The 16,666-nt window shown below is 41.0% G+C and overlaps 1 protein-coding gene across 1 annotated transcript in view; it reads left to right on the top strand.

Moving 5' to 3' along the window:
* The window catches only part of LOC112920381 (beta-galactosidase-1-like protein 2), a 57,127-nt gene that overhangs the window by 32,227 nt on the left and 8,234 nt on the right, over positions 1-16,666 (top strand). The window contains exons 11-14 of the mRNA XM_072729290.1: positions 9,471-9,555; positions 10,071-10,208; positions 10,712-10,792; positions 11,450-11,556. Of these exons, the coding sequence (XP_072585391.1) occupies positions 9,471-9,555; positions 10,071-10,208; positions 10,712-10,792; positions 11,450-11,556 (411 nt within the window). The remainder of the gene's footprint in view (positions 1-9,470; positions 9,556-10,070; positions 10,209-10,711; positions 10,793-11,449; positions 11,557-16,666) is intronic.

The following is a 16,666-nucleotide window of genomic DNA, read 5'->3' as shown; positions in this document are numbered from 1 at the left end:
ACAGCACTAAGATTTAGAGAAGAGTACAAAGGGATGGGTATCCAGCCTTCGGATGACTGGGCCAAAATCAGGAAGCAGTACAAGTGGCTGAGAGATGTGCAGGGGTTGGGGCGAGTGCACTCCAAGAGAAGAGGAGGAGGGACTATAATTCCCAGCAGAGTCCACACTAAAATAGATGCTAATAACATTGATCATGGAAGAAGAATGAGGAGGCAATAAAACCAGTGGAATCCAGAGTTAGAAGTGGTAGGCTGTCTGTAATTAGCAAAGTGCTGAAAATGAGGTCATTTGTTTATTCATTGAGTCAGCCAGCAAATGTTTTTAGCATCTACTATGTGCCACTTAGGCACTTTTCAGGTCATTGTGTATAAAGTAGTGAACGAGGGCAGCCCTGGTGGCTCAGTGGTTTAGCACCTCCTGCAGCCCAGGGCATGACCCTGGGATCCCGGAATCGAGTCCCACGTCGGGCTCCCTGCATGGAGCCTGCTTCTCCCTCGGCCTGTGTCTCTGCCTCTCTCTCTCTCTGTGTCTCTATGAATAAATAAAATCTTAAAAAAAAAAATAAAGCAGTGAATGAGATCTCTAAAAGCAGAGGTTTTGGAGCTTATATTTTAGTGATAAGAGACAGACAATAAACAAATGAAGGCAAATGTAGAGTATGAGGTAGTAACAAGAGCTAGAAAAACATTAGATGATAACATTTATATACATGTTTTTACCTTATTATTCTTCCCAATTTTTTATGTTTTTTTTTTTTTAAGATTGTATTTATTTATTCATGAGAGACCCAGAGAGAGGCAGGGACACAGGCAGAGGGAGAAGCAGGCTCCTTGCAGGGAGCTGGATGTGGGACTCGATCCCTGGACCCCAGGGTCACGCCCTGAGCTGAAGGCAGACGCTCAACCGCTGAACCACCCAGGGATCCCTTCATGTTTATTTCTTAAATCACCATGTAAAAACTTATTGATCTTATTCTCATTTTGCAGATGAGGAAACCGCAGTTTAGAATGGGTGAAGTACTGATTTGAGATCACATGTGAATAATCATGAAATAGAGTAACCTGGGCTTAAACCCAAAAGTTCTGCCTCCAGATCCTGTGCTCTTCTCACTTTCTTATATCATCCACCATTAGGTTCCTTCTGTGGTGAGGGAGCAGTCATAGGAATTAAGTAGTGAAAGTTCGTTGTAATTTATTTTCAGTGCATTTCTTATGTGAGAAAGTGAACACGAGAGAAACACAATTCTTAGGACAGATGTAACCGAATATGGGGAGAAAGCAGAGCTTTTGAACACCTTGTTTGTTTTTGTGCTCTCGGTCAAAGAGCTGCTTCTCCGACTGGACAAAGTAGAGCCTACATAGTTAAAGGGGAGCGAAAGTGTGAAGTGGATGAGAATTTAGATGTTTCAACTTTAGATCAGAATGAGCACACTGTTTTGAGTGGGTCCCTCATGCCAGGTCCTGTGCTAGGCTCTGGGTGTAGACTGGTGATCAAACAGGTGTCTTCCTTGTCCTTGTCGGGGCTCTGTCGTTGGCTCTGTTCTGACTGGTATCTGCTATGTCACAGTAGGCTGAAGTCAACACAGAGTAATTACAAAGTCCCTGCATTAAAATTAAGAACAAAACAACAGCAACAAAGCTGAAATACCAAAATACAGGCAGGAAGAGATCCATTCTGATAACAGTTTATATGAAAGACGCTTAGGATGCTATCGGTGGCAGCCTTCACGTAAGTCAAATCTGTGGCATCTACTGCCAATAGTTTTGAAAGCTTGAATTTTATTACTATGGGTGACATTACAACATTTCTTCATACTGGTAGGAGCATGTTTGAAATATTTGTTTTTCTGCTCAGAACGTTGTGCCTTAGGAGATATTTTACTGAAGTGGAATGCTTCCAGGAAATATAAATCAGGATTCCTCTAAAAATAAATGGAAGGAACTGAGAGTGTAGTTTGGAGTGAAGGTGTTTGGAGGGACACAGGAGACTCCTGAACTCCCAAACGTCCAGCCACCCGTAAGCAATTCTCTCTGAAACAGGTCCAGAAACTAGCTGAGTGACTATACGTACTGTGAGAATGAGAAAATACCCACATCAAAATAGGTGAGAAAGGCTAGACACATTCTCACCGTAAACCTCACCCCCATACAGTGCCACAGTCGAGAGGGAATCCCTAACCCCTAGCTACTCCCTGAGGAGTGAAAGACTGGGACCACACATCGAGCACCCCAACTTTCAAGACTTCCATTGGAGGTGTGGGCTTCCAAACACCTAGCTCTGAAAGCTGTGCCATGAGACCCACAAGACTATAAGAAAAGAAGCAGTTGTGGTCTCGTGAGCACTAATCATGATTGACCCCCACCCCCACCCGTCAGGGCTTAGCACAGAGGGAAAGGAAATATCATCCGTCTTCCAGTCAGTCCCTGAAGAGTTACATCTGCCTACTTTAAAAGTTGCTGCCTGAAGGCCAGCCTTCTAATTTCACGGGCCACTAAAGGCCGGCTGCAGTCTTCCCAGTCCTGGAAAGCTGGCAGACACTTCTCGCACCTTCTTTTCAGTTCACTCCAGTCATAAAATCAAGTCCCCAGAATCTCCGTGGAAGGAGCTTGTGAACACATCTGGGACCTGGCTTTTGCAGCAGTGACCTGAGGAACAGGCTGCTGGATCACCTGATTCTAGTAGCCACTGGGGCCTGTGCTCATGGGTACTGCAGCAACAGACCAAACAAAAAGTCCTTAACAAGCACAGAAGCACCTCCTGCCCATACTGTGGCTGTGTATACCTGGGCCCAGAACAGAGGAACAAGCTACAATGTGCCCATCGCCCTGTGTGTCCCTGGAAGGAGCTTGCTGATTCTCATCTTCTCCTTTGGAACACGGTCAGTTCTTGGCACACACTCAACTACTGCGAGCCATTAAAATACAAAAAGATTGCTTGGACAACCACACAAGTTTGAGAGGCAGCCAGGAACTTAGGTTGGGCTGATCTCCTACGTGAGATCATTCTGTCAAGAGGGGGAGAGAATGCTATTTTATCTAAGCACAGAAAGTGACAGAGTCAAAGAAAATGAAAGAAACAGAAGAATAAGCTCCAAACAGAAGAAGAAACTCCAGAAACAGATCTTAATGAAATGTCAATAAGTGTTTGCCTTATAGAGTTCGAAATAATCATCACAGCGATACTTACTGAGGAGCGATACTTACTGAGGTCAAGAGGGCAATGCATGTGCAAAGTGAGAACTTTCAGCAAAGTTCCAAACAAATCACAGAGCTGAAGAATACAATACTGAACTGAAAGAGTCAATAGAGAGGCTCAATAGAGACTCGATGAAATGAAAAAAATGGATCTGCAAACTCGAAGACAGGGCAGTAGAATTCATCCAATCTTAAGAGAAAGAGAAAGAGAAAAAAGAATGAAAGTGTGCTGAAAGCATAGGGGATGATTTATGGACATCTGGGCTCTTGCCATAGTTTGGCTATTCTGGAGATTGCTGCTATGAACATCGGGGTGCAGGTGCCCCTGCAAATCAGTATGTTTGTTTCCTTTGGATAAATCCCCAGCAGTGCAATTGCTGGGTCGTAGGGCAGCTCTATTTTTAAAATTTGAGGACCCTCCACACAGTTTCCCAGCGTGGCTGCACCAGTTCACATTCCCACCAACAGTGCAGGAGGGTTCCCCTTTCTCCACATCCTCTCCAACATCTGTTGTTTTCCGAGTAGTTAATTTTAGCCATTCTGATAGGTGTCAGGTGGGATCTCATTGTGCTTTTGATTTATATTTCCCTAATGATGAGAGATGTCAAGCCATGTGTCTGTTGGCTATTTGTAGATCTTCCTTGGAAAAAGGTTTGCGATAATTTGTTCAAATAAACCTTTTGTCCCTCTCTTGACCTCTTCATCTTCTGGGGCCCAATTATCTGGATATTATTTTGCTTTTATGGAATTGCTGAGTTCTGAAAGTCTCCTTTCACGATACAGGAGTTGTCTTTTTTCTTTTCAGCTTCCTTATTTTCCATCATTTTGTCTTTAATTATCAGTGACTCTTTCTTCTGCATCATTTATCCTCGCTGTTAACCCCTCGATTTGTGACTGCATCTCAGTAATGGCATTTTAAATTTTGGCCTGATTAGATTTTATTTATTTATTTATTTATTTATTTATTTATTTATTTATTTATATTATTATTATTATTTTTTATCCCCAGGAGTGCAATTGCTGGGTCTGATTAGATTTTAGTTCTTTTATTTCTATAGTAAAAGATTCTCTAGTGTCTTAGTGGTTGAGCATCTGTTTTTGGCTCAGCTTGTGATCTCAGGGTCCTGGGATCGAGTCCCACATTGGGCTCCCCGCAGGGAGCCTGCTTCTCCCTCTGCCTGTGTCTCTGCCTCTCTCCCTGTGTCTCTCATGAATAAATAATAAAATCTTAAAACAAAAACTATAGTTCAGACATTTTACTTATATCCATATTGATTAAATCCCTGATGCCAAGTATTACCTACTGTTCTTTCTTTTGGGGCAAATTTCTTGGTCTAATTATTGTTTCCAGAAGGGAAAAGAGGAATGAAAAAAAAAGAAAAGAAAAAAAAACCAGTAAAAACAGTGATAAGAACAACAACAACAAAAACTTCAGGAGGTGTTTCTGGTACATGCTGTGTACACTCTGCTCTTGTCTTTTGGCTACTGTTTCCACTGGTCCTTCCACCACAGAACTCTTCCTTGCTTGTAGTGGTTGTAGTGAGGAGTGTTTGGACCTTTAGGTAGGTGTCCTTTTGTTTGTCGAGATAAGCCTGCAAAAGAGAGAAAGAAAATAAGAAAAAACACAAAGACAAACAAAAATCAAACAAAAAAGACTGGTCCAAGACAAGAGAAAAGGAAATGGAACAAAAATACAAACAAAGAGATAAACAATAAGCTATAAATAAGCCTGATTCTTTTTTTTTTTAAGATTTATTTATTTATTTATTTATTTGTTTATTTATTTATGATAGAGAGAAAGAGTGAGAGAGAGAGGCAGAGACACAGGAGGAGGGAGAAGCAGGCTCCATGCACTGGGAGCCCGACGTGGGACTCAATCCCGGGACTCCAGGATCGCGCCCTGGGCCAAAGGCAGGCGCTAACCACTGCGCAACCCAGGGATCCCCGATAAGCCTGATTATTAAAAAGAAAAAAGAAAGAAAGAGAAGGGAAAGGAAGAGAGAGAGAACAGGAGCCTGACCTGAAAAATAAGAGAAGGAAACAAATGGACCAACAAATGAACAATAGATTATAAACATTGATACAGAAATATAATAGTAAAAAGAAATATATATATATATTTATAAAATAAAGGGTAAAGAATAAAAAAATTAAGAAATGTAAAAAAATTTTTTTCAATTTTTTAAAAATTAAGAAAACAGGACAAAAAAAAAGAAAGAAAGAAAGAAAAAGGAAGTAAGCCTGGTCCTATTTCCCCTGGAAGCTGATGTTTTGGAGCTTTCTTTAATCAATAGACTTGGTAGATGTGGTGGCTTGTGCTGTTCTTAGGGAGAGGCCTGCTGGGCTGGCCCACAAGCTGGCTGGCCCTTGTGAAGATGCTCCTGCCAAGTGCAGGGGAGCAGGGTTTAGTGTAGGAGACTCCAGCCCCCACTGGGGGTGCTCTCTGACTATGCTAGTGGGGTAGAGGAGGGGGGAGTGGTGGAGGAGCAAGAGTATGGGGTCACCCTACCCTCTTGTCCCTGGGGAGCAGAACTCCAGGCCACCACTGTTCAGGAGGACCTTTTAGAAAAGCAGACAATGTCCTGTGCCCCAGGCTTTCATCAGTTCCCTGTCCTTACCCTCTCTGTGCCTGGGCCATTGGCACAGCCAGCACCACAGGTCTCCTGCATTTTATCTCTGGCTGGTGGCTGGAATTCAAAACTCCAAGTTTTAAAGTCCAGGTGAGGTGTGGGCCCACTCCTATGCCCCAGAGGAGAGGCTCCGGGCATTCCCAGCACCATCCTGACCGCAGAAAGCTGTCGCACAGTGTATGCAGAGGCTACAGTTTATTGTAATGCTCAGCAAAAAGCTGGAACCAGGTTATTGGGCATCTGCACTCAACTTAGTCCCCTACTCCCTTCTGTTCCAGAAAAGTGGTCACAGAGGCTTGAATCTGTGGTGGCAGACAGGGAAAGTGGTGGCCAGGTTACCTGCAGTCTGCTCCTGTCTCTGCTTTCTGGTTAATTCTGCCACAGAAAAGCAGCCCCTGGGTGTGCAACACAGGATTTAAGCCTACGTGACTCACAGCAAAACGTTGTTGAGGGATTTTCTGCCCTCTGCACACACCTCTGACCCTACTATTGAGCACCACTCAGTGGCTCCCCTCTTGCCTTTTGTCTTTGGAGAGGGAAAATACGTTCTTCCAAATGGCCTCTGGGAAGGAGAGTGATCTCCCTGTGCAACCCTGGGCATCTCTTCTTTGTGGCTTATTGGCTTATTGTGCGGTCCTGACAATTTTCTCATTTTCTCTGGGCTCTTTCCCATTTTCTCCCTCTTCCTGACTTTGCTCTGTGCAAAGAGTCCTCTTCCCTTTGTGGTCACACAGCTGTCCTCTTCCCAATCCAAACTTCACATCTGCCACATTCTCTCCCTCCAACTGTGCAGAGTGTTTCCTTAATTGTCACATCTTCTTTTTAGGTGTTCCAAATAGTTGAACATTGATCTGGCTGTTTTTGAAGGAGGAGGCAAGTTCAGGATGCCCCTACTACCCTACCATCTTACATCTGCCCCCTCCTTATGGCTATCAGATTTTTAGCAGAAATCTTATAGACTAGAAGGAAGTGGGATGGTATATTCAAAGCGCTAAAAGATAAAAACTGCCAGTCCAGAATACCCTACCCAGCAAAAGTGTCCTTCAGAATAGAAGGGGAAGTGGACTTTGCCAGACAGACAAAGCTAAAGGAGTTCAGGGCATCTAAGTGGTGCAGTTAGGCATCTGCCTTCACCTCAGGTCATGATCCCAGTGTCTTGGGTTTGAGCCCTGTGGTGGCTTCTTGCTCAGCAGGGAGCCTGTTTCTCCTTCTCCCTCTGCCTGCCATTCCTTCTGCTTGTGCTAAATAAATAATAAATAAATAAATAAATAAATAAATAAATTGGAAAGCTAAAAAATTTCATCACAACAGACTAGCTTCACAAAAAATGTTGAAAGAAGATAATCTGAAAGAAACGGTAAGCTAATTAGTAACAGGAAAAGCTAATTTGTAACAGGAAGACTTATGAAAGTATAAAACTCACTGGTGAAGGTAAATGTATGGTTAAATTTAGAACACTCTAATGTCCTAGTAGGTAAATCAGTTTTAACTCTAGTATGAAGTTTAAAAGACAAAGGTATTAAAAATAATTGTCACTACAATAATTTTTTAATGATACACAAGGTAAAATTATAAATTGTGACATCAGAAATATAAAATGTAGGGAGAGGGTTAAAAATGTAGAGTATGTGTTTGAAATTAACCAACCTGTTGCTAGTAGAATAGGTTGCTATCAATATGGGATGTTTTATGTAAGCCTCATGGTAACCAGAAAACAAAATCCTGTGGTAGATATACAAAAGTTAAAGAAAGGAATCAAAACATACCAGTACAGAAAAATCATCAAACCACAAAGGAAGACATTAAGAGAGGAACAACAAGGAAGGAATTACAAACAACCAGAAAAGCATTAACATAATACCTACCAATATTACACTAAATGTAAAATGGACTAAATCCTCTAATCAAAAGACACAGAATGGCTAAATAGGTTTTTTTTTTTTTAAGATTTTATTTATTCATGAGATACACAGAGGGTGAGAGAGGCAGAGACAGGCAGAGGGAGAAGCAGGCTCCATGCAGGGAGCCCGACGTGGGACTCGATCCCGGGGCTCCAGGATCAGGCCCTGGGTCGAAGGCAGGCGCTAAACCGCTGAGCCACCCAGGGATCCCCGCTAAATAGGTTTAAAAAAAAAAAAAAGAACCAACCATCTATTGGCAACAAGAAACTCACGTCAGCCTTGAGGACACACAGACTGAAATCAAAGGATGGAAAAAGATATTCCATGAAGATAGAAGCCAAAACAAATCGGATGGGTAGCTATACTTATATCAGACAAAATACACTAAGACAAACTGTATCAACAGTCAGGAGATAACAAATGCTGGCAAGGATGTGGAGAAAAGAAAACCCTTGTATACTGTTGGTGGAGACGTAAACTGGTAAAAACCATTATGGAAAACACTGTAGAGGTTCATAAATTAAAAATAGAACTGCCGTATGATTTAGAAGTCTTGCTTCTGGGTATGTATGCAAAGGGAATGAAATAATTATCCTGAAGAGAGATCTGTACTTCTATGTTCATAGCCGCATTATTTACAATAGCCAAGGTATGGAGACAGCCTAAGTGTGTGATAATGGATAAATACATAAAGAAAATGTGATTTTTATAAGTTTATGTATTTCGATGATGTATATGTCCATAAATGTGATTGTTTTATTTGTATATGTAGTATTCCATAGTGTGTGTGTGTGTGTGTGTGTGTACATAATGAAATCTTGCCATTTGCAACACTATGGGTAGATCTAGGGGGTATAATGCTAAGTGAAATAAGTCAGAGAAGGACAAATACCATATGATGTCTCTCAGGTGGAGTTTAAGAAACAAAATAAATGAACAAACAAAAAAAGAGATCAAGAACGGACTCTTAAAGACCAGTGTGTTAAACCTGTAGTTGCCAAGGGGGAGGTGACGGGGGTTGGGTGAAATAGGTGAAGGGAATTAAGCACACAGGATGAGCAGTGAGAAATCTATGGAATTTTTGATCATTATATTGTACACCTGAAACTAATAGAACATTTAATTATACTTTAATAAGGGGATCCCTGGGTGGCGCAGCGGTTTGGCGCCTGCCTTTGGCCCAGGGCGCGATTCTGGAGACCCGGGATCGAACCCCACATCGGGCTCCCGGTGCATGGAGCCTGCTTCTCCCTCTGCTTGTGACTCTGCCTCTTTCTCTCTCTCTGTGACTATCATAAATAAATAAATAAAAATTTAAAAAAATTTATACTTTAATAAAAAACAAAACACAATTATGGGAATTGAGAATTCTTATTTAATGGGATTTAACATTTTTAGTATTTGTTTATTGATCATTTTTAGTGCTTCTCCTGGGCCAGGCAATTTTTACTAGGCCTCTAATCTGGTCCCTGAAGGGAATGAAGAGATCCTTTGTTCCAGAAAGGGATATGTGACTTTGGTAGTTGATTTTACCAAAGCCTGAGGGAGAAGTCCATTGAAACCCCAAGAGGACCAGGTAAATGACCTGAGAAAAGAGAGTAGAACTCTGGGTATGTGAGCCGTGGGGGGATGCTCTGAGTCGTAAAGGGAGTTTGTGAGGACTGGGCCTCGCAGGTCCCTACTAAGCAATTCAAGGCTTTTAAACTGTAGCAAACTTGACTAAATGGACACTTCATTTTTCTCAGGGTCGGAGCCCCATACTGATGATGGTGTACACGGCAAGATCTTTGGACGGATGGGGCACTGCCCCCCATTTTGCAGATTCACATAGTGAGTACTTCCTAGATCCTTTCTCAGGAGAATAGAGACACAGATGGCACTGGTCTGCACTTGAGATTCAGGGCACAAGGCTGAAGCCCCCCCGCCCCGGGGTCATTGGGTCATTGTAATCGCAATGGAAATTTGAGCAGTGTTTCCACTCTGATTGTGTTAAAGTGATTAGAGTGCGTTGTTCTGACAGGGCAATTCAATGAAAGTGCGTTGGGTGGAAGTCGAGTGTTCCCTGGTCCCAGATTAGCTTCCATGTCCTTCCAGGAGAGTTGACAAATACCATTAAAATGTGTTTTGAAGGTAAATATTCCCAACACCATGATTTTAGTTACTCACTGTGAGAAGCTACTAAGTACTTCAGGGACGCTGAGGTACTTAGACATATATTTACCTAAGACTAAGATGCATAAACAAATGTGTGATACGTGCAGTTTGAACAGCCCACAAAGGGCTAATAATGTTCCCAAATTTTAATTTTCTCTCCCATTTATCCTTTTCCTCCTACCTACGTGCAGTGTTAAAGAAAGAGGTACGTGAAATGTTCAATGCTAGTTTCTCCCTCAACTTCTATATGTTCCATGGTGGCACCAACTTCGGCTTCATGGGTGGATCCGCATCTTTGGATAATTACCTCCCTATGATCACGAGCTATGGCAAGTACTTGTGCCCCGCAGCTATCTCCAACCTAGGCCACCCCACCGTTTGAGATTGGAGCCTCCTCGGGTGGGTCTCTGGGAGCAATCTCCGGGACTGGAGGGAGGGAGGAAAGGAGTAAGGGAAGGAGGGAAGAAGGGAGAGAAGGAAGGAAGGTGGGAAGGAAGGGAAGGGAAGGGAAGAAGGGAAGGGAAGGAAGTTTAATTAGAAATTAAATAAAAAAAGAGAAACCACTGGATTGGAGTAGTCTTGAGCTCTCAGCCGGACTTACTCAATATCCAGGGACTGGGGTTATTGGCCTTCAGGTGAAAGCCCTGGGAGGTATGGCAGGTGTCTCCTGGTTTGGACTAATTGGGACACGGTATTTTCTTATCTAATGCCAAAAATTTTCCTTGCAAAGCTGTTTTAAGGATCTTTTTGCTTTGTACTGAGCTCTCATGTCTTCCTTTGCTGCAGTTGGAACTTTCTTAGGGAAAATGACAGATTTCTTTATATTTTTCAGACTACGGGGCACTGCTGACAGAAAACGGAGAATATACTCCTGAGTACTTCTCGTATCAAGACTTTTTTAGCTTTTCTTTGGGTACCTACAGCAACGTCTCTGAATAATAACTCAGCCTCTCAACTGGTCTCTTATCCTGTGAAGAGGGGATTGATGGAATGGATAAGGATGGACTTTTGGGGAGATATCCAGTTTATTCCAGTTTATTTTACCATTAGGCCATGGGGGTTCACATATGCACAGAATACAGGACTCAGCCTCTAGTTACTCAGCATCTAGGGCCATGTTGCTTACTTGGCTGTGCATGGGAATCCTCTCTGGAACTTGTAGGGCCCATCCCGGCACTGTTATTATTACTTTTTTTCCGGCACTGTTAGATAAGTATGTCTTGTTTGAGATGGGGAAGAAGGACAGAACCTGAGCGTTCATATTTTCCCGTCGGACTTTAGGAGAGTCTAACGAGCGGGCCGGGTTGAGCACTCTTGGTCCAGCTGTGGTATTGATGTGCCACGTCCTCTTCCCAGACAGCAGGACATCCTGCCTCAGAGCCTATAAATATGAAAGGATCCCACTCAGTTACTGCCTACCTTACGATTCTTCCCGGAGTTGGGAAAGCATTACTGTGACTGACTGGATTCCTTATTCATGGTGGTTTGGGGGTAGCAGAGTATGTGGTGGCCTTGAATGGGGGTGGAAGAGGATCTCAGAATAGTCCAATCTTCTGTTTTTTAATTGCAGGGATTCCCAAGCACCCCCAACCAGATTCTATACCTAAGGCTATATATAAGTCAGTGATAACACCATACTACATTTCCCTGTGGGACATCATGCCCTACTTGGAGGAGGTAAGCATTTTCCGGGTGTAAAAGCATGGGATAGCCTTTGGACAGACAAGGGAGGAGGGAAAATATTAGCTCAAAGAATAGGGAGTAAATTATTGGGGAAGTAAAAGCAATTCTTAGTAGGTTTAATTTCTTCTCCTAATTTTTGTTTGTTTTAGTATCATTTATTTTAGGTGTAACTTTTAAGAGAAGCACATAGTTGGAATTTGGTTTTAGGTACAAAATGAAATTTATCTTTCAAAAGAGAAATTACCCTGTTAATGATCTAGAATTATATCTGACTTAAACATTGTTCCATTATTTTAATCGAGGTTTGCACAATGCTTCCTTCTTTTCGTGAATGAACTGTATTTTCTTTCCTTTAATTTCTCTATTTTACTTTATTTATTTTATTTTTTTAAATTGTTTTTAATTTCTCTATTTTAGAAGCAACATTTACTATATTCAGTGCTAACTAGTGATTGCTTTTAGGGTTGTTTTTGTTTTGTTTTGGGGTTTAAAATTAGTTTCAGAGGTAGAACTTAGTGATTCATCAGTTGCATATAACACCCCATGCTTATTACGTCACGTGCCCTCCTTAATGCCCATCAGCCAGTTACCCCAACCTCGTACCCACCTCCCCTCCAGAGACCCTGTTTGTTTCTTAGAGTTCAGTGTCTCTTATGGTTTGTCTCCCTCTCTGAATTCATCTTATTTTATTTTTTCTTCCCTTCCCTTATGCTCATCTGTTTTGTTTCTTATATTCCACATATGAGTGAAATCATATAGTATTTGTCTTTCTCTAAATGACTTATTTTACTTAGCATAATACCCTCTAGTTCCATCCATGTCGTTGCAAATGGCAAGATTTCATTCTTTTTGATGGCTTGGTAATATTCCATTTCAAATATGTGTATATATGTATATATACACACACACACATACATACATACATACATACACACCACCTCTTCTTTACTTTTTATTTTTTTATTTTTTTTTTACCACTTTTTAAAAATCATTTGTTGATGGACATCTGAGCCCCTTCCATAGTTTGGCTATTGCAGACACTGGGGTGCAGGTGCTCCTTCAAATCACTATGTTTGTATCCTTTGGACAAATACCTAGTACTCCAATTGCTGGGTGGTAGGGTAGCTCTATTTTTAACTTTTTGAGGAGAAAATAGCTACATTGTTTTCTAGGGTGGCTGCACCAGTTTGCATTCCCACCAACAATGTAAGAGGGTTCCCTTCTCCACTTCCTTGCCAACATCTGTTGTTATCTGACTTGTTAATTTTAGCCATTATGACAGATGTGAAGAGGTATCTCATTGTGGTTTTGATTTATATTTCCTTGACGATGAGTGATGTTGAACATTTTTTCATGTGTCTGTTGGCTATGTTATGTATTCTTTGGAGAAATGTCTGTTCATGTCTTCTGCCCATTTCTTGACTGGTTATTTGTGTTTTTGGGTGTTGAGTTTGATAAGTTCTTTATAGATCTTAGATACTAGCCATTTATCTGATAAGATGCTTGCAAATATCTTCTCCATTCCATAGGTTTTACAATTCAGAATAAGACACCCAGAACCAATTCAGGAATATTCAGAAAATTTAAATGTAAAGAAACAGTGTAAATGTTGCAGGATACTGGGAAAATTTCCTTTCAATAGCATAACCAAGAAGAGATCCCTCCCTTCTGAAGATGGTTAGAATGAAGATCTAGGGTAATGATCTTTAAACTTTTGGTTTAGTAGAGGGACTCTCTTCAAACTCCCTGCAGTGTTCAGTACATAAAGCATGCACTGGTTAATCAGGGGTGGTGGTTCTGACTCTCTGTACTTGAATCCTAAGGGTCAGTCATCCTTTCTCTAGCAGGGTACATATTAGGATGGCTCACATGCCACTTCTGACTTACCTGTAGGGCTTAAAGGGACATAGTTTGGAAACCATTTGCATATAGGAAAACCTGTGTAGCTATTCACACAATACTTAGTAAACAATCTTTGGGGAACTGTATTATCAAGATGCTGTTTTGGGGGAACTTCCAGTCTAATACAGAGGAGAGGTGAGTAGAGATTAGGGGTTGTAGGTCCCATGATAGAGGAATGAAGGCAGCACAGCATTGTCAAGGGAACATAGTATTGTGTTGTGCATAAACTCTGGAGCCAAGACTGGGATTGAATCTTTGCTCCAGTATTTACCCTGGGGTGGTCATTTAACCTCATTGTAAGTTTCCCTACTGGAAAATAAAGCAAATAATTGCACTTACTTCATAGGACTGTGGTGTGGATTAAGCAGCTAATATTTGAACGTGACCTGTAGTAAGTGCTGAGCATGTGCTAGCTGCTGTGTTATTATTTAGAGAGATGTTCAGCATTCTGGACAGTCACAGGATCCAATATTATATCCCAATTGAGGTGATTTTGAGATCCAAAGGATTGAATAGGAGCTTAATGAGATGAATAGTAGGGTAGAATGGGGGAGGGAAAGGAATTTGAAGCATAGTGGAAACCATTTGTAAAGACATGGAAAGAAATGCATGTTTAGGGAATTGCAAATAGGATGAATGAAAAGTGTTTGTAAAGGAGTGCCAAGTAAGGGACTGGGTACCCCATGTTGGAGCATCCTGTGGTTTTAAATGTTTTCTAATGGAATTTTGAAGACATGAATAAGTGGCAGCGAGAAAAGTAGTGAACCCCTATGTGCTCAACATGCACCTCAACCTTATTAATATGTGGCTAAACTGTTTCATTTATACCCATATTCCTTTTCCTCTACTATTTTTAAGATTCATTTAAAACAGATCCTAGATATCATATAATTTCAACTATAATTAAACATGTATCTGAAAAGATAAAAACTCTTTTAAAAATACAACTACAGGGATCCCTGGGTGGCGCAGCGGTTCGGCGCCTGCCTTTGGCCCAGGGCGCGATCCTGGAGACCCGGGATCGAATCCCACATCGGGCTCCCGGTGCATGGAGCCTGCTTCTCCCTCTGCCTGTGTCTCTGCCTCTCTCTCTCTCTCTCTCTCTCTCTCTCTGTGACTATCATAAATAAATAATAATAAAAAAAATTAAAAAAAATACAACTACAAAATCATTATCATTCTTGATGACGATGGTGATAGTAGTAATAATCCCTAAAAGTCAGTGATTTCCTGGGAAATATTTAGTAACAGGGTCTCTAGAGGGAAAAACTCTGATTAGAAGTGTTTGCCAATTCCTGTGGTGTAAATATTCCCACTATGGCTAATTTAAAGACTCTGGCATGACAATACTGTATACAGAATTAAAATACAGGGTTGGGTAGAAATGTGCACAGTTGTCACTCATGAGCTGGTACAGACTGGCTGGAGCACACCACCACTGAAAATCATAAAATCCAGTGTTCCAATTTTCCCAATTATCTCATAACATTTTTTTGCATTGATTTGTTAAAATCAGGATCCCACTGAGGTCAGCCACACATTGTATTTAATTGATACGTGTCTTAAATCTCTTTTCATCGAAAGATGTCTTTTCTTTTTATTACATTTATTTGTTGAAGAGCAAGATTATTTGTACTATAGAATTTCCTACATTCTGGGTTTTGCTAATTAGATCCCCATGTATCTGGGAACATGTCTTTATACTCCCCACATTTTTAGTAAACTCGTCTAGATGCTTGATGAAATTTGAGTTAGGTGCTTTTAAAAAAATTGTTTGCAAGTATACTTCATAGGTGATGCTGTCATATTTTTATGCATCATATCCCAGGCACGTAATGGCTGGTCATTTCTGTTTTCATAATTGACCAGTGGGTTCAGGAGTAGTTAGCCCTGTCTACCCACAAACAAGTTTCCCATCAGCCTTTTACCTAATGGTTTTAGCAGTCATTGACAATTATTAACTTTATCCGATATTTCATTAAGGCTTTCAAAATAGTGTCATTCTTTTTAAAGATTTATTTATTCGAGAGAGAGAGCAAGAGAGTGGTTGAGTGAGACACAGACGGGGAAGGAGAGGGAGAAGCAGACTTCCCTCCGAGCAGAGAGCCTGATGTGGGGCTCCATCCAGGATCCTGGGATCATGACCTGGGCCCAAGGCAGATGCTTAACTAACTGAGCCACCCACGTGCCCCAAAATAGTATTATTCTAATTTAGTCATTTATTCTGCATTTATACACTTGAATTCCTCTATGTAGAAAAACTTTTCTTCATGAATTATCTCGTTACCTTAATGTACAGTTTGTAAAGAAAAGTTAGGACAGAAGTTCAAGGATTTTCTCTTATCAAATAATGGATTTATTCCTGGATATCCTCCAAAAGTGGTCAGTGAGGGGATCCCTGGGTGGCTCAGTGGTTTAGCGCCCGCCTTCGGCCCAGGGTGTGATCCTGGGGTCCCGGGATCGAGTTCCGCGTCGGGCTCCTTGCATAGACCCTGCTTCTCCCTCTGCCTGTGTCTCTGCCTCTTTCTCTCTCTCTGTGTCTTTCATGAATAAATAAATTTTTTAAAAAAGTGATCGATGAAGTTATTTTGCTCTTGTTTTTATTTGATTATAAACTCAAAATTTAGATTTTTTTATTTTCAATTGAAGTATACTTGGCATATAATATTATATAAGTTTCAGGTGTACAAGATTCTGATTTGAAAATGGTAGACAGTACAAAATGCTCAGCACAGTGAGTACAGTTACTGTCTGTCACCATACAAGGTTATTACAGAATTGCTGACTATATTCCCTATGCTGTACTCTTTATCCCTGTGACTTATTTATTTTATACTTGGGATTTAATACCTCTTAATGGCCTTCACCTATTTTCCTCAGGCCCTCCACCCCCTGCCATCTGGCAACCACCAATTTTTTCTCTATATTTATGAATCTGTCTCTGTTTGTTTGCTTATTTTTTTTTCAGATTCCAGATATAAGTGAAATCACATGGTATTTGTTTTTCTCTGTATTATTTCACTTAGCATAATACTCTCTAGGTCCATCTATATTGTTGTGAATGTAAGATTTTATTCTTTTTATGGCTGAGTACTATCTATCCCCCACATCTTCTTTAGTCATTCGTCTGTCAGTGACTACTTATGTGGCTTCCATATCTTAACTATTGTAAGTAACTTTACAATAAACATAGGGGTACATA

This window comes from Vulpes vulpes, chromosome 12 (genome assembly GCF_048418805.1).
Source record: "Vulpes vulpes isolate BD-2025 chromosome 12, VulVul3, whole genome shotgun sequence".
Taxonomy (NCBI): domain Eukaryota; kingdom Metazoa; phylum Chordata; class Mammalia; order Carnivora; family Canidae; genus Vulpes; species Vulpes vulpes.
Note: the sequence above shows the minus strand (reverse complement) of the source record. Positions and strands in the feature narration are given on the sequence as shown.